The sequence below is a fragment of the Salarias fasciatus genome, chromosome 12, assembly GCF_902148845.1.
Source record: "Salarias fasciatus chromosome 12, fSalaFa1.1, whole genome shotgun sequence".
Lineage (NCBI taxonomy): Eukaryota > Metazoa > Chordata > Actinopteri > Blenniiformes > Blenniidae > Salarias > Salarias fasciatus.
In genome coordinates this window covers 11,136,509-11,162,193 of record NC_043756.1, presented here as the reverse complement: position 1 = coordinate 11,162,193, position 25,685 = coordinate 11,136,509, and the positions used below count along the sequence as shown (strand labels likewise).

At 42.1% G+C, this 25,685-nt stretch overlaps 1 protein-coding gene across 5 annotated transcripts in view; it reads right to left on the bottom strand.

The window, feature by feature from the left end:
- Positions 1–9,291: 9,291 nt before the first annotated feature.
- The window catches only part of rhobtb4 (Rho related BTB domain containing 4), a 35,493-nt gene continuing 19,099 nt past the window's right edge, over positions 9,292–25,685 (bottom strand). For 3 of the 5 annotated variants that reach the window (XM_030105712.1, XM_030105714.1, XM_030105715.1), the window contains 10 exons: positions 23,474–23,677; positions 23,155–23,258; positions 19,229–19,414; positions 17,653–18,472; positions 17,271–17,490; positions 16,262–16,380; positions 12,537–12,687; positions 12,325–12,413; positions 12,023–12,128; positions 11,293–11,471 (listed from right to left, as the gene is read on the bottom strand). In XM_030105712.1, the coding sequence (XP_029961572.1) occupies positions 11,293–11,471; positions 12,023–12,128; positions 12,325–12,413; positions 12,537–12,687; positions 16,262–16,380; positions 17,271–17,490; positions 17,653–18,472; positions 19,229–19,414; positions 23,155–23,258; positions 23,474–23,665 (2,166 nt within the window). In that variant the 5' untranslated portion in view covers positions 23,666–23,677. Of the gene's footprint in view, positions 11,472–12,022; positions 12,129–12,324; positions 12,414–12,536; positions 12,688–16,261; positions 16,381–17,270; positions 17,491–17,652; positions 18,473–19,228; positions 19,415–23,154; positions 23,259–23,473; positions 23,678–25,685 lie in introns of all 5 variants that reach the window. The other 2 variants (XM_030105711.1, XM_030105716.1) reach the window with 2 other exon arrangements.

The window sequence follows — 25,685 nt, the reverse complement described above, 5'->3', positions numbered from 1 at the left end:
CTTTGCCATAGTAGTTTTCTGTGCAGTTATTTTAATCAAGCACAGTGTTTCTTCATTTTCTTCACATTTTGATGATGATTGTATCGGTGGTTTGCATTAACTGAAAATGGGAGATGCTTTGCTTAAATGAAGGGGCCAAAGACAAGCAAAACAACGTCCTGTGTCCTGTATTATAATTACCTTTGTTAGTTTCAAATAAAATAACAAGAAGCATTTAATTTGTTGTCCATAGGCGATACTGTAGATAGAGCAAAGCACCTTTAGATCTGTCAGTCTCTTTTTGTCTCTGTTTGCCTCTGAATCAGCCTCCGCTGGCAGCAGACGGCATAGAAAACATTTAATCCAGCGCAGCAAACCAAAGAAGGACCAATTTCATGGGAACCGGGCCTGACACAGGCTGCAAGTTAAAAAAAAAAAAAAGTGCTTGAGAATAGCTGTGAGTCTGTTACACTAACCGAACAGTCACACACACACAAATCCAACGACATGCATTCATGCACAGGCTTACACATGCACACTCTCCCCAAGCCTTGAACTCCAGACAACAGGAGTGTGAACACACGAATGCACACATGTACACACTCATGTTGGCATTCGCCTGTGGGTCAGTGGCGTAGGGGTTTAGATCTTGGATTATGGGAGCACTCCTGAGCTCTTTAATTTACTTAGCGGCCATTCTTAGATAATCCAGGATACTTGCGGGAGGTCAGAGTCACACTTTTTCATTCCTGGTGTGCCAGGCCTACTGGACTGAACAGTTAAGACCTTATTTGTGATCTGAGGACAGTTTACAGATTCATCAGTTCAGCCACTCAGGAAAAACAAGGGCCTCCTTGTGGAAAAGAGTTCTTGTTTTCCTCTTTGCATTTCTCTTCCTTGAGTACATTTTTTTTTTACCCTCAGCTTTGCAAGTGCCTTTTAAACAATGTGTGAGTCAGATAAATAAATAAAAGTGCTACGTCCAGTGCAGATGCAAGCATCAGCTTCCTAATATTTTAGCATTCTCAGTGTTTTTAGTAGAGGAAAACGAGCTGCGGCTTAAATGCATTAAAGAGAAACATTAACACAAGTCTGACGGGACAGTGTTTAACTATCAAGCTATCAAGTTTGCACATGTGACTTTTTGTTTCTTCTCATCACTTCCCACCATGCCACATATTCAGGCTCCGGATTCGAGCTGATATGCTACAGGGACAAGGGACATGACATCCTCATAGCACTATTATTCTTACAACTTCCTGCTATTAGAGGCTCTCCTGCTCTTCCAGCCGCTCACAGCCCTTCGCTGGGGATGCGAGCTGAAATGTTGTTATGCTTCACTTCAGAGGACTTTGGCATTTCCTTTGGTGGGGTGCGGTGGCAGCTGTTGTTGGAGATGGGGGCTAAATGTGGGAGTGATTGTATTTCCAGTGGGGATTCGGATGTGTGTGTGTGCCTGTGAGTGTGTGCGTGTGTGCTGATGGGGATTTTACCCTCATTTACTGAAACTTTCTCAACTGTGCCGAGCTTTTCGTACCGTTTCCTGCCTTCCTCTAAGCTCACAGCCAAGTGTTGGTGATGGAGTGCTGAGTGGCTCAGTCTCAGACAACATCCTGTGAGAGTCCGCCAAACTTCTCCCACGTTCAGAACCAAGTCAGGAACATGACTCGTTCTTTCTTAAGTCCACTCACACATTTAGCTGCTTCATCAGCTAAATATGTTGCATTATACAGTTCACAAAGCATGAAATCCCTCTGAACGCACAGACGAAACTTTGACCACTAAATAAACTTCTTTGTCAACTTGGATGTCTGGAAGCCTCTGCAGGGCAGGACTTGTATGGCAGGTTTATGTCTTCTCAGAAATGATGGTTGGTGTGAAAAGGTCAAAGATGCATTTAGAGTTCAGGGGTCAGATCTTGACTTTTTCTTTTTTTTTTTTTTTGTCCGATTTTCCCCAAATTATATGTTTTCCATTACCTCTCCCTGCGCACTTTAACAAGCCCAATTCCTGGCTATGTTATGCGTGCGTGCGTATGTTGCAATGATTGTAATTTTCTGCTGAGCCTTTTGCTGTGATGTTGTTCCACTGTGTAAGGAATTTACAGTTTCACAGTATGAGTTGCTGGAATGTGTCGGACCTTTTATGTACAATTTGCACAAGATGTACTTTGCACAAGTCATATCTTGCAAAGCATAGTCCTATTTTGTCACGAACATCATTTAAATAAAAATTGTGAAGCGCTAACTAGTGTTATAACTATTTCAAAACAAGTGACTTTCCCACTAGGTTTTAATGTTGCTTAGATTGTCTTGACTTCCGCAGGTCTCACACTGGAATCTATTTCTTTTCGCCTCCCCTTTCATGTTGATAATGAGGAATGAGGAGGTGGTGGGAGGCGCACCGATGAGTGAAAATAAGTGGAAGCTACAGCAGTCACAAGTGATATGGAAGTAATGTGCAGACGTTTATCTGACGTCTGAGCTCGCAAATACATCAGCGGCTGGAGGCCAGTAGCGGCGCGGCTCTGAGAAGACAATGTGGGTCATATTAGGTGCCAGACTGACATGCTCATGGAAGGAAACGGTAGAGATATGCCACAAAGCTGGGAACAAAAGGCGCTTGTTGAAGAAAAGAAAAGCTACAAAAAAAAATAAAACAGGGAACGTGTAACATAGTTGAGCCACGTCATCTGCTTTTGTGCGTGTGTGTGTGTGTGTGTGAGAGAGTGAGAGAGAGATCTACACATTCTCTGTGAATCCTGATGTCTTCTCGTCAGGCTTCCAGGTGAGGTCACTGCTCAGCTATGCGCCTTCACAACAACCGTGAGATATCTTCCCCTTGGGCCTCACCGTGCACGCAAGTGCGTGCATGTGAGCGTTTATGGTCAATAATCACACTGTCACCTCTTTAAGCTTACAAAAGTTGCGTTTTTCAAATCGCCCCTCAAATTTTTATTTTTTTGAATGGAAGAATTGGGAACGTACTCTAGTTTGTAGTTTCAAGTTTGCCTGTTTCAAATGTGACAACAGAAACAAACAGTAGCTGCCTGAGGATTAACAAAGAAACCGCAGATTTCTGTGGAATAGAAATGCAGACGAGCCCTCAGATTAGAACATGGTGTCAGAATGATGGAGTATTCATAAACGTTACTCTGGGAGGCCTTGATTTAGAGTTATGTGTGTGTGTGTGCATTTGAGAGAATGTTGTGTTCATATAGCAGACCTTGGGGAGGATTATACCAACATTATGTAAGTGTAACACTTCAAAGTGGCTGATATACACAGTGAAATATGCTCCAAAGGAAGCATGCTTTGTTAAATCTGTAATATAAGATCTGAAACAAAATTCTCCTGCTTGAAAAGTTTTGAAATATCAATACAGAAACTTTCCGAGGTTCTGACTGCATCCTTGAAGGCCATTGTTTGCTGATTCCACTTTATCAAACCTGTGTGGCTAAAGCGATCTCTCTACTGTGATCAAACAGTGATGTTCTGCGCAGTACAAGACAGGGTCCAACCCATCGTATGTTCTCAAAGGAGAACCCCAGAAAATGAGAGCCAGATGTGGTGACGTCAGCCCACGTCTGTGACTCGAACGTTGTTTCCTACAAGGCGGCGGTGCAGGAGCAGGAGCAGTATTTGTGGGAAATTTGAACACAGCTCATGGCTTTAGCAGCTGATGCAGCATTACAAAGTCTGTAATCAGTGTTCAAGCTGAAGCTATGAACGTTGAGGTTACTGCTAGAAAACGCCAGTAAATTCCTCCATTAACAAGAGAATTAAAAAGAGAAATTGTTTACGTCATCGGCTGTTAAGAGCGTGTTGGTAGGCAGTTAAACTGCTGTGTGTTTTCCGAGAAGAGTTGGCGTGAGTGACTGTAACTCACACATGGGATATGGGCACAGATCTTCCACTCCTCACAGCCGCCACCTTCTCCTGTCACGGGTCATAAGCCACATCACTGACTATCTCCATGGAAACCTCCACTCCCATGTTCCTGTGGGTTTTTTGTGATCCCTTAGCGCGCTTTATTAAAAGACTGGGCTCACAGCACGCTGATCTGGATGATGCATGTGTTCAGGGAGATGCTGACTCAACCGCTCTTTCATCCAAACTTTGAAGACACAGAAGACACATGCACTTACGTGCGCACGCACACATACAAAATTATAACACCAAATCATACATGTAAACCATAGCAGTTTGAAAAATCCATGAGCGTTTGGAATACTCTTGTTTCAATTAAGTAGCTAGATGATTATAAAAAATACAGATATAGTTTTATATAAATTGTTGTTTTAGGTCTCCAGTTTCTCTATTCTGACAAAAAAATTTTTACAAATCTAATATGTTCAAATCTCACTTCCTGCAAAAACACGGCATGACTTGGTTTAGGATTGGTTGTCAGCTACAGTGAAATACAGAGGAAGCTCAGTTCAGTCAAATAAAGCTGGCAGTGTCATGCTTCCCACAATGATAGCTCTACAATATGAAATTGTTATTATGCGTTTGATCCGTTCTTTTTTCTTCACACATACTTTAATTTCTATTGAGCAGGTTCATGGTACTGAATATCAATATGGACACGGTGAAGAGAACACACAAACACCTTGTGTGGAACTACTTTGTATATCAATTGGTACTGTGTGTTCATGTCGGTGATACAATGTAGCAAAAAATTGACCCATAACCGAAAAACTGTGTCGTTTCTCTTTTTCAAATCAAACCAAGCTGGTAGTTTAAAGCTGAGACTTTTACTGTGGATGCCATTTCCAGTTGTTTTTAGTGTTCGCCAAGTTACTGTTAAAAAGTAATTAGCTAAACTTACCAGTAACTTCTTCCAAAAAGTAACTAATAACTAGACAAAGTAACTGTAACATTACTTAGAAACATATGTTTGAATATGTCAAAGAATGTGGATCCCCTCTTAATGAAACTTTAACATGACATTCTCTTATTTATTATACAACTGAATATAGCCTATGATTAATGAAATGAATGGACACTTGACGGACTAAATTCCAAACAGGAAACAATATATTAATCTAAATTATTCAAATATTGCTCTATGATAATATGAGACAAGACACCAACCAAATTTGATTTTTAACTGTAGATAAAGTTTATACATTTGTAGATGTATGTCAACAGATGTCTGCACTTCCACTCAAAAGCTGCCATTGAACGATCAGGGCTCTCTATGGGCGTATCTCTGCCACATCACACTTTGCACCATACAGTTCTTTCTGTCTGTATGACGTCATTTTTAGAGTGTCCCTGACGGAGAAATTGGCGACAATGTATCAGTTTGAAATGACGTCACCATCTAATTTGACCCAGATATGCAAACGACCTCCTGACTGGGGAGTTTGCAACAATGTATCAGTTTTAAAGCAACTTTTCCCCAACTCTAAGAAAAGCCTTTGTACTTTTCTGATCTTCCTATTAGCAATTATATTATGCTAATAAAGCATCTTAAGGTTTAATTCGAAACCCCCCCCCCCCCCCCCGCAGTCACAAGATTAAGATGTCATTTGAGCTCATTTGTCCACTAGATGGCAGAGTAGCATCACATTTTTGCCAGTCTGTATGCAACTGTAGACACAAAAGCTAAAATAAAAAGAGTATCAAAAAAAGAATGAAACATTTGGAATTAACTTTTTGATTTCTGAGAAGCTACTGTATTGATTTCTCTGACAGACACATTTCCCGATCATCTATTTTGATGGTGAATGTTTTGTAACACTGGCAAGAAGGCCAAGTTTAAATCCAACGAAGTAAATAAACCATGTGATTCAAGCTCTGTAAACCAAGAGAGGATTACTGTATTTCAGTATTTAATGACAAACGATCACAAGAGATCTGATTACTTGCTGATGGACATCACTATGACACAACCCACCTTTAATCTGCTTGTGATACACAAGAAGTATGTACTGTGTGTTTGTGCGTGCGTGTGAGCACCCTTACTATTGTCCTGGGTTAGCAGCGTTCAGTCGAGGTATTATGTAATGCATTATGATCAGATTTGTAATGATGTATTGGAGCATCTTCGAAATCTAAAACAGGAGCACAGTTTGTTTTTTTATTCTCTTACTGGCATTCTTGTTTTTTTAAAAGAAAATAAAACACCTCAATAAGAACACACAGAAAAAGAGACAAGTTGAAAAGATTAACAGTTTTAATAAAATTCATGTCAAACATCAAAATACTGAAATGGCAAAAAAAGGAAGAAAAAAAAACATTTTCTACATTTTTTTTTCCAAAATTTTGTACAAATCACAGTGGTTTCAAAAATATTACAAAATTTTAGTTTCAAAACTTTTTTTTTTTTTTTTTGCAGCAAAACATTCTGATTGATGTATATTTTCTTGAAAGCCCTTAATAGTTTGTGAGTGTGCTGTGCTCTTTCTTTTGACTTTTACTGTAATAAACACAATACCATAAGCAGTAAATGTTAATAAAACTCAGATGAGTCAATGGAAATGAAAGTGCATAACGATACTATACAGTATATACGATCCACTTACAAAGTACAGTAAATATCAAGGGTTAATCACGCCATGTCCGTCTAATGAAACATCAGTCTGTGCATACAATCTGTTCTGTATGAACCAACTTAAATAGGTAAGAGTGTGGTGAGCAGAAGGTGAGTGGTTATTATGGGAAGGAAAATGGATTCAATTTACAACACTGCACTTTGGGTAACAACTATTCTCAAACAAAGCATGATTTATGGAGCTCTCGTAGCTAATATCTGACTTTAAATTCACCCAGAAGCTCACAGACGCTTGTCTCCAACTAAAAGAGCACTGAACTCTGGATTTGCGACCGCCCAATACAGTAAAGCAGTGGAAGCAACAGAGTGCACTGCTGAGTTTAACGGAGAAGTTAAGAAAATGGAAAAGCAGAAGATACTAAATTATAAATCAAGAAAACCAAGTGAAAAGACAACATACTCTTTCCAAAAAGTAGGCTACATAATAGAAAGTGCAGGCACCTGGTAGAGTGCAGAAGTGTTACTCAGAAATAGCTGGTTTGGCTGGATTTCTTGGTCATTTTCATAACTTAAGTCACCTATCGAGTAGCTTAGATTAGTAGCACAGATGACATTATACACTTTTAAAGCTCCTCATGTAATGCTATTGTAGTAACTTAGCAATGAGCCAGTAACTGCTTTATAATGATTATTTGAATAATTAAAGACAAAAAATACATAGTCTCGTATATGAACATTAACAAAAAGTAACTTTTTTTTAAAATTTCTGTGCTCAAATCTATGTGTGATTTATTTTTTCTTGGCTTAACTGACTTTGTATTGAGCCCAGAAGGCTACAGGTGCAGTGCCATCAGCCACTACAGACCTAAACAAGGCACGAGAGAGAGACACCCAAGACTAAAAAAAGAATGCTCTCTCATCCAATAAACAGCATGTCGAAATAGAACGATCAGGCCTGCGAAGACGGAAGAACTGAAGTCTAAAACCAAGGAGGAAAGAGACAGTGAAAGAATACAACAGAAGAATCAACCAAAAGAAATACCTCACACATCTGTCCAATTTCATCTTACATGTGACAACTTTGGCCTGCAGAGATCAGTGCAGAGCAAAAAAAAAAAAAAAGGGTAAACAACATAAAAAGGGCTAACATTTGGGAGTTGTTGTCTTTATAAACTATAGTTAATCAACCTTTTTTTTTTTTTTTAATTCCCAACCTCCACAAAGTAACAAGTGACTCTCTTCCAACCCTTGAAATTTTACGTAGAAATCCTCCATCATTGCATGCAAACATTATCAAAACATTACCCTTGGCTTGCACGTGTTTCAAATACTTAGAAATGTGTGCTAAACACTTGATTTAAACAGAAATGGAGTATTTCATGCTTTTCAGTTAAATCGCCCAAAAATAATACCTTTAATATTACAACAGTAGACATGACTGATTGTGTAACTACAGTAACAGTATAAGATGGACAGCTGGAACACCGCAGCGACACGTCTTCTAGTTTTTCCAAGAAACTGTCCCGGTATAGAATTGAAAGTTGTATAATTAGTGATGCTACTTTAAGCTGTGCTGAGTTGAGCTAATTTAGCCATTAGATCTGTGCATATACCCACAAAGCAATAAAGAGAGCTTTTTTTTGGGATTCAGAACCAACAAAACCAAACAAACAAGCAACTTATGTTATCGAGCGTTCTTCACCGAGCAATCCATGGGACATTTTCAAACAACTTAATTGTGCTACAATCATCCGTTATTGAAAACAATCTTGTATAAAGATAAATCCATGCTAAGTACAAAAGGTACAGTCGGAGACGAAAAAGAAGAAAGTGCATTCCAACACAAATGTCATCAATAATGACAAAGTTAGGCCACCATGCAAATCAACGTCCCCCCCCCCCGCCCCACAACCCCACCCCCAGCACATAGGCCAGCCAGTGCTCATTAGAAAGCTTTGTTTTCTCAAAGTCAGTGGTTTTGAAGTGAAATTGCAGGAATCAGCCTGCCTATTTCCTTTAATCACTTCCTCTCCACGGATTGGTCAGGGCAGAATCTGAACCACGACGTGAGTCACAGTCTGGAGAGGACTCACTAATCTAAGGCCATATAATTCGACCGTGTCTACTGTCCAACACCCTAAAAGGAATTCAAAAGGCCATTTGTCTGCATAAAACGAGCAGCATGCCTGCAAAAGTCGCAAAAGGCTTCACTGTAGCAGACACTGCATAAAGCAACAGTGGGAGCGTGATCGGCGCCAACGTCTGCTGTTTTCCGTCACGTCGGCGCTTGCAGAACCCGTCTGCAGGTTTGAAATCACGTTTAAAAAAATCCACAGTTTTTTTTTTCTTTTTTCTTTTTGTTTTGTCCAACTATAAGGCACATGGACCAAGAAAAGAGGCTTTGTGGGTAACAATAACCAGAATTACCATTAAGACAAATTGATTCTATGGGGATTTGAAAACTTGTCTCCTCTTCAAGCCTCGATTCGAAATGTCCAAAGCACTGCACTGGGATAACTTCAAAAACCTACTGAGTGACTCTCCAACAGAGGGGGTACAGGGGACAGTGACTGAGACGTGTTTATTTTTACTCCACTCTCTCTCTTTTCCAGATAAATCAGATCAATTCTCACTTGGGTCTCGTGAGATTCTCCCTGCCTTCTATTTCAGTAGTTGTCGATTACTTGGAAAGCGGCACCGCATTTCTCACACAATCTATCGCCGACAGTCTTGCTTGGGTAAATCTGAGGGGCGCAAACCCACAAATAGAACAACGTGCTAATAGAAACATAACACTTTTTTTTTTTTAAATCACATTCAGTATGAAAGCCCAAAGAAATTAGCACCCTTAACAAGAAAATCTGATTCGCCCATTTGCAGTTAGATATCAAACGGTCTGGTGTCTGGAAAAAAAACTCTCATCGGTGCAAATAAGGAATATCAATTTCCTGGTTAGGCAAACACATTAAATTTGCTTTTGAGTATAAAAGCAGCAAAATACATCACAGGGTTACCACCACTGTTTATAAAACTCAAAATCTACATATTTTATAATCAATGACCTATTTTTACCTCTTGTTAATAAGAGAAATGTTCAAATCTGAATACAGTTATTGAATGTCTGCATTTTTCTTGCAAGTAAACACTAAACAATGAGAGAGAAGCTGGAGATTTGACCATAAAACCGTGTGTGTCTGCGTGTGTTCTTGTGGACACTGTCTCATTGTGTCTTAAGCACCATCAACAACAGGAATGGAAGGCAATGTCCGACAATGACACTTCTCCCTGACACCACAGATTGAAAACGCCCCAACGAAGAGGGACTCAAATGCTATTTTTGCACTGCTTCCTTTTCCTACGAGTCACTTTCTCTTCTCTCCTCCATCCCTTTTTTGCTAATAAAAAAAAAAAAAAAAAAGCAGGGAAGCAGAAATGAAGACAGTGCGGAAGAAGAATCACAGCTTTGGTATTCAAAATCAAGTGAGAATCAGTTTTAAGTTCTTGAATGCACTAAAATACCACTGTTCATGTGCTTTAGCTTCTGTTAACACTGAAGTTATACTGATGACCTTAATAACTGAAACTAGTTTAAAAAAAAACAACAACAAACACAAAAAACTCCTGTTATTATGAGGGTTAGTGCTGGGGCCCTGAGCAGTGCTGCCCCTAGTGGTGTAGGGGTGTAAAGGCAGGCTGGCTGAGGCGCTTTAATGCAACCTAGTGGTCATGGACGTTACAAGCGCTTTCGTTCAATACTGTATCCATCGTCCCCCCCAGTGAAAGAGGTATCAGTAAGGCGAGCCCTCTTTATCTCCGTCGCTGCTACAAGGTAGTCAAGTGAGGGTCTTTTAAATGCAATCTGTGAAATCACCTCATCAGGAACAGCTTCTGTTCAGTTTTTTGCAAATGCGTTGTGCAAAAGACGGTGTTTATTGACTAGACTAGAGGCTACTAACTATTATTCAACTCCCTGACAGGAGTATATTAACATGTTAATTGTTTTGTTTAAACCCCTCACACCCAAACTCAGGTTTTAGTTTAACAATCTCAATTGCAACAACATGCCATTCCTTACTGAACGTGTTGTGCGCCGTTTCCCCTGATAACAGTGTCCTAGAAGGTGCAAAAAAGTATACAAAAGGTTAAATGTTCTTGAAATAACGACTACATTGTCAGTGTCAGTTCCTGGGAATCCAGAGCTGGTTTTACGGGGGTGGGTGGTGGTCGGGGTTTCAGTATGTGGAAGCTAACAGTCCGTACAGAAGTGAAGGCAGAGGTAAGCTCCTCCGAATCGGAGCCGCGGTGGTCGGCGTGTAATAGTCATTAAGGTCAATGTGAAGGATGGAGAATGAGAGACTGAGAGAGATAGAGAGCCCTTGCTCCCAGTCCAATCACTCAAAGGCTGAGACACTGTGAGTGCTGGTGGAGGGACAGAGCTCTTGTGGAGGGAACAAGGGGCTGCACTGCAACGCCACGGGGCCCTTGTAAGTCAGGGCGTCTGGGAAGCACTCAACTTGGAAGCATCACTCAAGCACAATATCACACACATACTCAGATATCCATGCACATACCCTCACTTGAGTTCACACTTGTCACACAGCATACCAAAATGCACTCATGTGAACAACCACACTTGGTAAAGAGGCACATACATTCCCCCAAACATGCTGACATTCAGGCATATTAGCACTGAGGACCATTCCTCCACTGATGGAGGATTCGGAGGCATCCTCCTTTATATGCTTCAAGACTTCTAACATTCCTGGGCGGGAAAAACCCAGATCGGGATGAAAAGTCAGTGGAGGACACAGTTTAGGAGACATGCGGGGAAGAGGACGGATGCCTCCAGAAACACCAGCCACGCTTGGTGTGCTGCTTGCGCAGGATCTCCTCCTCGCGTTCGCGCTCCTTCTGAGAGCGCAGGTAACGATCCTCCTCCTTCAGGAACCACACCGGTGGCCAGCGCTGTTTTTCAAAGTGCTTCTGGTTTTCTACCGGGTTAAAGAACAGCACAAGAAAAAAACAAATATGAACAAATACAATAGTTTTCCCTGAGAGAAATTGTTCAAAACAAAACAAATTCCAAAGAGTGGAACAGAATAGTATGAAAATAAGAAGGCATCGTGCAGAAGGACTTTATACAATGCAATTCATGCAGCATTGAGGCAATCGTTTTGGTACTAAGATTTTCTTTTAAATCCTCATATTAATTAAACAAAAAAACATTCACTTGTCCTTGTTGCTTTGCCAATTGCAAGGGTGTTCTTTTGCAAAAGAGCTTGTAAATTGCTCTTTTCTCCATTATATATATTCCTCATTATTGTCAACTATCCTGCATAAAACAAAATCAGAACCTCCCACTCCAACCAAATGGTTGCAATGAACAAATCCCAACATGCTGCAGTCCTTTAGTATATGCTTCCAATCAGCACTGAAAAGCGGTCTCGTGTTTTTTTTTAGAGCTAGCATGTAATAGAAAAGCTGCATGAAAGGATTCTGTGAGAGGAAATTATCTGGGTCAAGTCGGGCGAGGTGCTTGTACCTGGAGACATGGCCTTCATGTCTTTAGGAAACTTGCGGCAGATGCTGTTATAATTAGTGCAGATGTGATGCAGACACCAAGATGATAGCTGCTTTGCATTGTGGAACTGCAAAAAAAAAGAAAGTACAGAAGAAAAATGTAATTATTTCATGTTTGCATGAAGTAGTGAAACTAAATCAAATCAACAATTAATTTATTATAGTTTTTACTAGAAATACAAAGGAAATAACATCATAAATGTATTAATACAAACTTCGTCTTTGGTTTATAACGAATGACTCATAAAACAAATAAAGACAAACCTGTGCAAGCTCAAGGTAAGCCAACACCTGTCCGTCGATGTCGACTCCTTTCACTGCCAGCTGGAGAAGCTCATCAACAGCATGCTGTTCTGCAGACGCAGAAATCATACAAACAAATGTTAATATCTGCACGTTTGGTTGTTTCATCTGCATTAAACAGAACTAACTATATTCAAGGGAGAAGATAATTCAGCAGCAGAGATCGTTTTTACCAGTGAGGGCAACAAGGCGTGGCAGACAAAGACGATTGGCCAGCACTATCAGCTCCATGGGCTCCAAGCCAGGACAGGGTGTCAGAAGACCGCAGTACAGGAACTCCAGCACCCCGCGCATGCAGGCTGCAGTAGTGTTAGGGATGGACACCTGATGGGAATGAGAAATTCGGCTGTTTACTCACTTTATCCTAAACTCAAAACGAAAACCAAAAATGTATGAACTGCAATGACTAAAACAGGACTGGTTCTTTTGAAGCGAAAACTCTGAATGAAGGCACTTTAAGCAGGTAAAGGGCAGAGGACTCTCCACGCTGGTCACATTCTCTTTGATCTCAGCTTGGGTGAAAGCTCTGTCGGGGGAATAGTGATGGGAGCAATATGGCTAATGCGAAATAACCCTGCACGCACACAGCCCTGCTCCTCGGAGCATACCGAGACGCAAGCCTGACCTTAATGTGCATCAAAGCCACAAGCAGCCACACATCCATTCGATACGGTCAGAGAAAGAAGCCTGAAAACGATTGGTCATACTTTAACAGCTCAATTTGAAACAAACATTAACAGTTTGTTCAGCAGCAATGTGGAATTTAAAACGGTCAACAAAAATTTAATTGTAAGAAACGATTGTTGATCATTTATTGCAGTTTTGAACAATTATCTATATATATACAGTATATATATATACAGTATATATATGTATATATATATATATATATATATATATTATATAAAGACGTACTGCGTAAAGGCATCCCCCTGACTTCTGGATATATTATTTTTCTGACAGCACCTACACTTTAACAACCGCTAAAGGAAAATGCGATGTAGCTTCTCATTTCCTGCCAAGCACTCTCCTTCAGATGGTGGGAAAAGTTTCATTTTTTTAACGACCCAGTGTCTGTACATCACAAGTACCCATTCAACTAAAGGTAATGGAGTCTGAGCCCCGGAAGGATGGAAGGAGAGTGAGTGATAATGGGAGTGATGACCTGACCCCTCCAGGAGCCCTCGGAGCCTACCCACTGAGGCTCTCCTCAACCTCCAATCCCACAACCAATTAGGAGAATGTCAACTCGGCGCAGCCTCTCGTTATGATAAAAAAGTCACAACGTCAAGAGGAGGGTGGTCTCAGGAGCTCAAAGCCCCAGCTGGGGCCAGGAAGCAATAACGCCTGGACGCATCCAGAGCGACAGGACACTAATGGATAGCACCCATCACCTGCACTGACAGGTGTTCCTCTGCTGCCAGTCTGTCACACTGAGGGTCAGTTGTGACTCTTCGTGTCAGTTTTTTTTTTTTTTTCTTAATAAAAACCACACATTTTGGGATAAGAGTGAGGAATACTGACGATGCACTCAGTTAAAAAACACAAGAGCTCATCATTTAAAAGCAATCATCCACGATAAGGTACAAAGCTCATGGGAGAATTTTTATTAACAGAAAAAACAGAACCCGATGACTCAGCTGATGTTAATGTCTCTTCTTTCTTTGGTAAGACCGAAGCTTAGCAGGCTCTCCCAGCAGGTAAGCCAGCATGTCACACACTCCGCCAGGAGGCTCACTCCACAGTGAACAGCCAAACCACAGACACACCGCCAGTGAGAAATCCAGAAGTGACCCATCAAGCACTTAGCGGTTAGTTTGTTTAACGCCGCACAATGACAGAGGACCTCAGAGAGGCTTTGAGGTTTTGACTCATTTTTTATTACAAAACAACAGAACAAAAAAAAAAAAATCATCTGTGGCTGACATCCCACAAAGAAACAAACACACTTAGTGTTTCCAATGGCAATAACACTGTTAATTCCTTTGGAAATGAATGACAATAGATGGGTTTGGAATACGGACTTCAGTGCTGCTCTGCACAAAACTAGAATAGCTCCATTTTCACACAACAGCATGAACAGTGAAACGTGTGAGCTTAAAAAAAACGAGAAGGAAGTGTGGCATGAGTATGAAAATAGGACAGCGCTGGCTGATCACATTCTGCACACAGTTTTAGAGTCACGGGTTGCTTTGGATTTCCACTCGATAGATTTGTCAAATAGTCTCCTAAAACCTAAACATGACCAAGAGAATAAAACAGATGTGATTATGTGTCAGCTTAGCATAGTATAAGCTGTACAAACCAACAATTACTTTTGACATTGTTGCTCCCAAACTGTGCAGATAACCTCTTTTAATTATGTTGACTTCCTCTGTAAAACTGTGATGTTATTTTATTGACCAATAGTAACCCATGAAGTGCATGATGGGACATTACTCTGTCTGTCCCGGGAGGGGAAAAAAAAAACCCAACTATCAAAGTCAGCAGACCGTAGTAGCTGCTGACATAAGCAAACTCATCTGCTAATTACCCATGAAAAGCCTTTCGGCAACATGGAAATGCAGAGAAATTTACATGCATCTGAAAAACACTGTTGCTCATAAACATGAGCGCCGATGGCTTCATTGTGCAGTCAGTCTTTGAGTCTTTGTATTCAGACCACCTGCCCTCTGTGGTCTGCCAGCTTCATACCGTAAAGAGTTTCACAGTAGTGACAAACATGAACTGTAGAGTAACCATAGACACCAATTGCCCAGTAGGAGTAAACACCAAACACTGCATCCCCTCAGTGATGCTAATGCACCGCAACACACAATGGCTCCAATGGCTTTTTGCATACCCACTCATGTGGTAAATTCTGGAAAAAAGTCCAGACTACGCGTAGAGAAAAACAAAAACACTGTGGTGTACGGTATAGTAGAGTTCCTACCTCAGAGCTACACCTAAAATTAATGTACAGTACTTTCTCTCTGTCTCTAAATTTAACTCTAAAGGTTGCTTATTTCCATTGTTCTAAGAGTCTGAATCTGAGTAATCTAAACCTGAAAATAACCCTACTCTTTAGAATCTGGGTTGAGCAGCACAGACTCTCAGTCAGACGTGAACTTCCGCTTCAGTTAGGTCAGATCCGGAGCACGCGACTTGCAGGCTGTTGTGTACACAGACAGCACGAGCAAGAGCATACACAGAGTAACCAGACCTGCCATTTGGGAAATACTGACCTCAAAAGAGTGACTCTTCTGAGCTCACTCGAGATAAATTAGTGTAAGGGCTTTATTCAACCATCACGTGCTTGGATCCTTCGCTGGGAATGTAGTTTTATACTGAAATACTAGAAAGAGCTGGTAAAGTAATGTCAAGTGTCTCAACACTCCACCACCACCACCACAGTGGCCTCACACTGCAAACCGCACTTCTTACTGGAAGATTGTGTGAATCAGTGATCTTTCTGTGTCTGTGTGCAGATGTGCGTGCTGATGCATACAATGATTTATCTTGTTTGTGATATCAACATGTTTGCAAAGTCAAAATGTGGGGGAATAGTGATGTGCACAAAAAATGTCTGCAAAGCAAATCAGCTTTTCTAAAAACTTAACTTAGAACGTGCTCCGGAATCAAAACGAGGAAGTTAGATATAATCAGGCTCACTGTAGCATGAGCAGGAAATGATTGTGTTGCGTTTGCTTCTGAGTTGCTTCTATCTGTACATTCAGCTTGTGGTTGGTTTTAACCACATAGGCAGGTGAAACTAAGGTCGGCAGTTCAATGTGAGAAAACACACAGGGCATCTTAAGGAGTAATGCAATGTAAGTAAAGTGATACATTACTGAAGAAGCTCATTAACCTGCTCAATGTTCTATATGTTGAATACACGTCTGTGACGATCTGAGCTCACCTCTTCAATGTAACTCTCCATAAAAGAGCCTCGAAACATGGCCGCCATCCAGTCGCAGCTGGAGATGAGCAGGGGCTTGTGGGCCGGGAGGCAGCCGTCGTCCAGCCGAAACACCACATCTAAAACCGGGGTGGGAAAAGAGCGTTCATCTCGTGGAATGCCACAGAAGCCCAAGCTACAGAAAAGGGGGAAAGACAGACAAGGCAGACGTCCAGACGCACGCACAAGCAGACAGAAGGCCAGACAGACACACAAAGACAGAGACACAGGTAGACAGACAGAGAGATAAATTGACAGGAGGATAGAACAGCTTCTGACACAGAATTAGGGAAGAAGAGCAGACGCAGGGTGGTACGTCAAGGAGCATATTCTGTCTGAATTAAAAAGTTTGTTCATAAAGTAATCATAACCACACAAATGCAGTGATTCTTTTACAGATTATTAGTATAAGCATGTATTTAATCTATATTAAAATTCAAATACTAATACAAATAATTGCACAATATTATTTGAAACATAAGTATGAATATGGAAAGGCATTGTTCGGAGACAGCAGATGTCTGCAGTAGCCGCTGACATTGTGAGGGCGTGCAAACACAAGAGCAGACGAGAACAGACGAAACCACAGAGAAACAAGACACGGGAAGCACGTGAGGGTGAACACAAAACAATCCACACAGTCAGTCATCAAGTCAATGACGACGCTGGAAAGACTTCTGCAAGCACTTAAAACCAACACACACATATTATTCACAGCAGTTATTAAATGCTTGATACACAGTCAAATGTACACACAGGGTACATTTTCAGAGATTGAAAAAAGAGTGGTACAAGTTAGCGAAACTTTTCTTGTCTTTATCACCAACCTCCCATCTTCTTTCTTTGGGTGTGACAGTCACACACACATGCACACACTCGCAGACAGATCTCTAAACACCTACTGATGCATTATGTGGAAAAAAGCAATGAAAGAACTGAAGCACTAAGTGTTTGGCACTCTGGGTTTTACCGGCAAAGGTTCCTTTATTGAGACACTCCTTGATGCGGTTGGCTCTGCGAACATGGAAGGCTTTGGTGATCTCCTGGTTCATGAAGCTCTCCCTGTTCAGCACGTTAGCCACCATCATCCGCAGATCGAACACCTCCAGCAGTTCGGCGATGGTAGCGACCTGCATCAGATCACCTCTCCCCTCGTCTAGACTTCCGGTATAGAGGTATTGAAGCACCGCCTGAAAACAGAGTAAATAAATACAAATGAAATGTAAAAACGAAAGCCAGCAGCAGTGGAGCTATTTATTTGTAAATCTGACATCAACTTTGCTGCTTTTACAATAAAGTGTTTGAATTTATACAAATATTTTAAATATTTTTGTTCATCTCGAGTTCTTCACCTTGAATGGCTCCTCCTGGATGAGTGCATCCATGACGACCACTGTCATAAGTCGGGGTCGTCCAGTCACAGGATCATCAACATGCTCCAGACACACACTCAGGAAGCCTCTTCCCCAGCCTGAAAGTGCTCGACCAGTCCCCAGCGCTCCAAGACAGTACTGGGCTCGAGAAGGGAGTGCATTATCGCTCTGGGAAGTCCTTAAAGAGCCTTGCTGGAGCAGCTGCGGCCGATTGAGCCCCCGCACTCCTATATCCACCCCATCTTTGTCAATATCCAGACTCTTGGTGCGCCCAGCCTGTTCTTTTGCTCCTCTTCTGCTCTGCTCATCTTCCTCCCCACTCTCAAAGTTTTCCTTGCTCTCCTGTTCCTCCCGCTTTGGCCCTGGACACGAGCCGCCGAGATCAAGAGTGAAGAGATCATAGAACTTGGAGCAGGACGTGGCCAGATAGACTTTGTGTGCGAAGACACGAGTGGTGCCGCCTTGCAAAAGGAAAAGAACGTCGGCACACAGAGGTTGACAGAAGAGCGAGTCTGGGCCTTCGCCGTCTGAGAGAGGGGGATCTGGGATGCCCACGATGGGGCGTGGCGGGCGCGGTGGAAGGAAAGGGGCCTGGAGCAGGGGCCTTTGGACTTTCTTCAGGTGTGACTTCCAGAACTGCAGGTGACGGCGGGAGATTAGGGCAGCCCGGATGGCATTGTCGAAAACATCTTTCACTCCAAATTGGGCAACAATGCTGGTCTCATAGTAGGGAATTCCAAGCTCCTTCGCAACTTCATGGCCTCTCTCTGGAGGAAGGATGTCTGTGGGTTTGATGGGTCTGCGGGTCAGAAAGAGATAAGTGTGTTGATGATGACGCACAGGCAGAAATTACCGCACGTAAGCAGGAAGGCAGAAGTTTGTTAACGTGCAGGAAAAGTTAGACAGAAGCTGTGTCTCAATAGAGTGGGATACATCCTTCTGAGGACCAATTCTCCAAAGTCACAAAATGAGACGGTCTGCAAGGCACTACCAGCGGTCACCTAGCAACCGTGGCGTCAGAACCAAAACACATGGAGGAATTGAAAAAGAAATTACAAATTAAGTTCAAAACCACAGGAAGCCATGGACATATCAATTAGTTATGTTTAATGTATGCAATACATTTAAGGACACACCTGTTGAGCCACCTTTAAGGAAGGAAACATTTCTGGGCTGCATATGACAGAGCCACAGAACTGGGACAGCCTTGATGCTTTGAGAGTGACACCATCTGCCTACAAATTCATTTTCAAGAAGGATGCTGCCACTGAATTAGGACACAGCTAAAGCTGCATTCACCACAAAATACCTCAATATTCAATAACACCTTCATAATTCATGCTGCAGCTCAAAGTGAATCCATAACAAGAAAAGCATTAAGAAATGAACCTTACTAAGTTCTAGCCTCAACTAAGATCAGTGATGTCAATCGTCAAGTTCCAATCACTCTGCTGTCACTGATTAACTGAACAAACATCACATGTATCTTGAGTGAAGCCACACTGGTGCAGGTTCTAAAACTGTCTGTTAATGCCTGATGAAAGACTCTTCTCACTTGGCGAGTGGTCGTCGTGCGCGGTTAACTGCATCCAGGTCAGCGTAGCGCAGATCCAGCTGGCAGCCAACCAGAATGATGGGTGTTCGGGGACAGAAGTGCTTGATCTCTGGGAACCACATGGTGCGGACGTGGCGCAGGGAGTTGGGATTAGCCAGAGAGAAGCACAGCACCACTACGTCAGATCTACAGTGAAAGCAGGGAGAGAGAGAGAGAGAGAGAGAGAGAGAAAATCCTCATTTCATGTCACTTACAGCATAAAAGAGATCACAGAAAGGGCAGAAAGAGGCAGAGGAGAGCTGAATCATTGTGTCATGAGCAGGAGATGTCAGTCAGGAGGAGACATGCCATCTTTGATGGAGTGAGGGGGAAAGAAAAGAGAGATGAAAAGGGGCTTGGTGCTGACTCACTGAACATCTTGTCAGTTTATGTTAAAAAAATGTGCAATGTGTCTTTGGAATAGGCTTGTTCAGCTGCTGCAAGGCATTGTGGAGGCATGGGCAGTGTCAGTCAGAGAGCTACGAGGTGGGGTCACAAGATGTGTGTGTGTGTGTGTGTGTGTGTGTGTGTGTGTGTGTGTGTGTGTGTATGTGGAGGTGTGTGATTGCGGAGCACAGGCCTCTGGCCTGGTGATTTGTGTGGCCCATCTCTCCCTCTCTCTCTCTTACGTAAATCTCCCTAAGCCCTTCAAGGCTACATAGACCACAAAGAGAAGGCTAAGAATAGATCAAAATATACACAAACACACACACACACACACACACACACACACACACACACACACACACACTAAACTGATGTGTTTGATCGAGCAGACAGCGGGACTCACAGCTGCTCTCTGGTGCTGATATCTCAGTGACATGCTGGTGTGTGTGTGTGTGTGTGTGTGTGTGTGTGTGTGTGTGTGTGTGTGTGTATCTCTGTGGCGCTAATGTTTGATTGAGTTGTGTGATACAGTGAAACGGATCTTTTAGTAGCAATGCAATGCTGATAATGCAAAAAATGCTGTCAATCAACAACGCAGGGCTTCTGACCCACCAACACAAGACAGCTATGGCCGATGCAACTTAGGTGCAACATTTATCTCCCCTGAAAGCTAGATGGCACTTACTTTGATATCTGTTGCAAATGCAGAGGGTGTGAGACAAGCCCACTAAGTTTAAGAGCACACCACATTCTTTGTCTATTCCCTTTTGGTCGAAAAAATACCAGCACAAAAGCAAATATGTCCTACTTAATGCGCAGAAAAAAGGCTGTAATAAAAGAAACATTATGCAACTCTGTTCACAATCTTATCTCTTTTACATTGTAAAAACAGATGCCAAATTCATTCGCTTCCTTTTCAAAGAAATTTAACATGAGGGACAAATATTTTTAATACTTTTTGCACAAGACCACTAAATCAACAGGGGCATTTTTTGTGGCGCAGACATGAGTTCCATAGTCCTCTTTACTTTCACTAATGTAATCTCTGAAAAGCTCCCACTGCCAAGCACATTATATGCAATACCAAAGCATTACATCACAACGGCTCACACACACACACACACACACACACACACACACACACACACACACACACACACACACACGAATTTCCATTAGCACTTTGTCAAAGGATCATTACAACAGCTTAGTATGTTTAAGGTCATGTTATGTGTACATGCCTTTGTTCTTGTTAAAAGGGATTTTTTTTTTTTTTTACAACCTCTGTGTTGCAACCATGGTTTATCATTTAACTACAGTAGATTCTGCAGCATAAAATCAGACAAAAGCGTCATCTGCATGTGCACACACAATTCATTATTACACTATTGTTGCATTTGTGCAAGAGGGCCAGTTTCGCCTTTCTTGACTCACATCAGACATTTATAACTCGACAAACAATAAGTGGGTTGTTCAACTAGCTTACTAATTGAGGAACTCTACATTAGTCTTGTAGTGTGAACCGTAAATGACTCAGCCAGTCCTTGCAAGGTTATCTTAAACTACATCTGTGTGAAAATGTGTCGGTTTGCATGTGAGTAAAATAACTACAATGTATAATCATGAATATCACGAATCACCATTACTTATGCACGAGTAGCTCCAACAGTTTTCATGAAGTGTGGTAAGTGTGTATGGGTTGGATATAAATTTCAAAGGCCATCAGTAGTTAGATAATGCAGAGAAATTGGAAGCAACACATGTGCACACAATGCAGTCAATATTCGGATTTTCAGTTGTAAAGAGGGAAACGAATGGGCCTCATGAAGGACTTTATTTCTCTGCTATTACAGAGTCATTTAAAGAACTCTTTTTCAGTCACTGAGCAGTTAAACAAGAACAATGCTTACAAGTACAAGATGACTTCTGTTGCGTGAAATATAAGCAGAATTTGCCCAGAGATTATGTTTATATGAGTCTATTTTGAGGGCGTCGCTGTTTATCCAGCCAGAACTTTACTTTCCAAAACAGGCAGGTGATCGCCTGACAACAGCGTGACAACCTGATTGTTTTGAGTTTTGACATCAACAAGCAGCTGTGGAATAGAGGAAGGTGAGGAGAGGGTGAAAGAGCAGCAGAGCATCAAGGGCACAGAGGGGAGGTGAGGTGGCGTGAGGCAGGGGAGAGTGAGGCCGGCGACAATCTGGAGAACAGGGCACGGTCACAGATGAACGAGTAGACAAAACAGAGGTGGAAGAGACATACAGGATGAGAAGGCAGGAAGGCCTGGAGCTGCAGGGAGGGAGGGAGAAAACAGCTGAGCTGGCACTCTCTATCAGCTGACTGCAGGCTGACAGAGCATACAGGTCATGCAGACAGAGACACACACACACACACACACACACACACACACACACACACACACACACACACACACACACACACACACACACACACACACATCAAAACTCACACAAACAGAAGCAGATCACTGTACAAATATCAAATGAAGGATAAACTTAGTGCATTAAAGACAGTATTGAAAAGAACACAGAACATGTATATTTGTGAATGTTTGTGGGATGTTTTACCAGAGGTGGACAGAGTGCTGAATACTTATACTCAAGTGTAACTACTGATTGATTTACATGTAAAATTCCTGTAGTCGAAAAATAAAATTTGTTTCTCATAAACTAATTTAAATATTAGTTACTCTTTAAGCTCATTCTGTTGTATTGACAATAATAGTCATTTGATTTTATTTAATAATTACACATCAGGTATTTATTTTGGAAACAAACGTATGATCACCTGGTGGAAAATGTGTCAGCAACATACCACACATAATATAAGATGAACGTGTACGTTTCTGGCCAAGTTTGGTCCCTGTCAATCGAACTGGTTTTTCCTGATTGTATTTTGGCAATAAGTCCTTTTGCATTTCATGCCAATAAAGCAGCTTTGAAATAGAGGGATGGGGAGTAAGAGGATAGAGCGATGATCCAATCAGGTCTGGTGGAGGAAGGATGTAACAGCTTGAGGGCAAAGTTCAGCTAAAAAGCATGGCAGCGGGATTACACACACACACACACACACACACACACACACACACACACACACACACACACACACACACACACAGACACACACACACACAAAAACCAACTTTTTGGGCTGAGTCAAAGTTACGTGGACATGGCTACGTGACAATAACAGATTAGTTGTATTGTTGAAGCAAATTACACTTTTCTGAACCAACCAAAAAGGAATCTGGTAAAATATTAGCCTTGAGAAATTGTGTCAGTGTGGCCGACAAATCGCACAACCAAGACCAAGCAATGTCTCGGCTGTACCAAGCGTGCAAGCAGAACAAAGCTATAAAAAAAAGCTCACCTTGCAGACAGACAGCCACTGTGTTATTGGGTCAGGAACTGAAGTCCTGGATGCAGCGGAGCTTGAAACTGTGTGCACTGTGTGTCGGTATTGTGTCTGCTGCTCACCTGCCATAAGCGAATCGTCGGTCTTTGTGATGGTCCCCGAATGTGTCCCACAGCCTCAGGGACACGCTGACCTCATCCACTACATCACGAGATCTTTCCAACACCTGAAACACAGACACATATCTCTGCAATCAGGTTCAAATGTCCTAGCTTTGCTGTTCGTTGGAGAATATATGAGTTTAATGTTAATTTAACTTTAGTGTTCCCAAATAAAATTGAATTTATCAATGGTTATATGACAGCATTATTCTGAAGTCCATGTCCAGAAGTGAACCCAAATTTGTCTATATGTAGCTCTCTCCACAGTGTGTTTGCCCACCTCCTGGCATACACGGTACTGGTCGATGGCCCAGACGGTTGGCACGTGGGTGGCAAGCAGCTGATACTGTGTGAGGGTGGCATTGCAGGCCCGGGCACAGATTAGCCTGGTCTTGCCTACTGCATTATCCCCTACCACCACACATTTAATGGTTTCCACATTGGGCCGCTCATAGTCTGTGTCTATATCCATGGAGAGGGCCCTGGAGAATGAGAGAGAGAGGGAGAGAGAAGGCACAAAAGAAAAAAAAAAGAAAAAAAAAGAGGTTAATACAATATTCATGGGAAATTAAAATCACTTTTCATAAAGCGTCCCAGGAGGAATGACAATGCATTTTGACAAATCAACTGGCGTTCTAACTCTCGCCCTTCCCTGCCCAGGGAAGCTTTGTAAAGACTGTGAGCCCCAATAATTGTGCTGCCCAGTGTACTGAGGCTTCTGCCAAACCCCTCAACCGAACACATGGTTCACAGGCTGAGGAAGAGAGGGACTGTAGAGCTATTTCTGTAACAGCACACATGGGGGATGATGGAGTGGCAAAACCAGAGAGGCTTCCTTTAAATTTAGGGCCCTTTTTTATCCATGTCCACCTTCCCTCTCAAAGAAAAAAAAAAAGAGTGGTAAAGCAACCTATTGTGCTTTATTAAAAGTTTCCGTAATTAATAATTTTAGGTCCCTCGTGCACTGCCGTGCATCATTTGTTGTTGTCACAAACACACCCTGTATGCTTCCATAGAGCAGGGTGAAATAACGTGGCTGCTTGTTCGGCCACCTGCACAGTAAGGAGGTGGTTATGTGCAGCTCAACTGACTTCCTCTTTTAAAACCAAACATTACTGTAAAAAGCTTAACAAAATCCCCTTTCCATAAACTGCTTACTAACATTTCTGACATGTCAAAACACATGTTAATCTCTATTTTAAAACATTCCTGGAGGAATCTGCTCAGCACCCCCCCCTCACATACACACACACACACACAGGCATGCACAACGTATACAGCGGGGGGCCTGCATTCAGCTAATCAGTCCATCGGTCATTGCAACTTGTTCAAAGAGCCACCCCAAGGCCCAGTAAATAGAGCATCTGAAACATTCATAAAGGCCGTTGCTTGTTATTCCATTGACGTGGATGCCAGCGCAACACTTTAGTCCAGCACTGACAGACGCCAGCAGCTAAAAATGGCATCTATTCATCTGACACACGAGCCATGCCCCGCTATTCAGCCACGGCCTGCTCTACATGTACTCTGTATATAATGTCACTGCTATTGTCTGAATCGAGTCCTTAAAACATGCAAATGTTTTTATCAGTAACAACAAAAACACCTTTATGCATCCTGATTTTCCACGCCCCAGATAAATGCTGTTTATATTTCCGGGAAAATAGAGCAAAGGGGTCCTACCTTTGTTTAACTGTGCTGATGAACAGTGCAAGCTTTCTGAGCAGGCAATATGGAAAAGAGAGAATAGACGGCTCCCACAGGGATAAAAAACCTTTTACCCTTACCACATGTGTGCTTGAGACAAGTTCACGGGCACGTACTACATGTAGAAAACAGAGATAGAAGAGGCAATAAAACTGAAGCACAACCTTGCAGTTATCTTACTACTATCTTTGTAATGGTCATGACAGCTGCCAAACCAGGGAAAAGAGGGACAAGGTGTGAAACCTGACACACTAAAAATGGCACCAGGTTAAGGGACAAAAAGACATCAACGATGAAAAACCAAAGAAGGGGGGATGGATATTATTGTTATTTTCCGGGACTTTTATTGCAGGATTACATAATAAAAGGAAACTGAACAAAAGAGAAGGCCGCGAGGAGGACTATTAGTTTTTGAAAGAAAGAGATCGTCTGTCATCCTAGCATTGCAATCAGTACCTCATGCTATGGCGATCAAAAGGGCAATATCGGCAATAACCAAGGCTGCTCAGGGGTGGAAGGCACGGCTTTCGCAGCTGATGCTCCTCTACTGCCTAATGTGTGACTCTCTCGAGAAAAGACAGTGGAAAGTCCACAGCACTGCTTGAAAAAAACATTATACCAATGACCCATAGGAGTCTGAAAGCAGGTGTGTATTCAAGTAAGAGTGTGAGCATCTAGTAATGAGCTTGGAGACGGTCTGTGAGGCACCAAACCGACATGCGGTGATGTAACCCGAAGGCAGCTTTGGTGCTGGTGGTGTGAACAGTTTCTCAGGGGGATCAGGA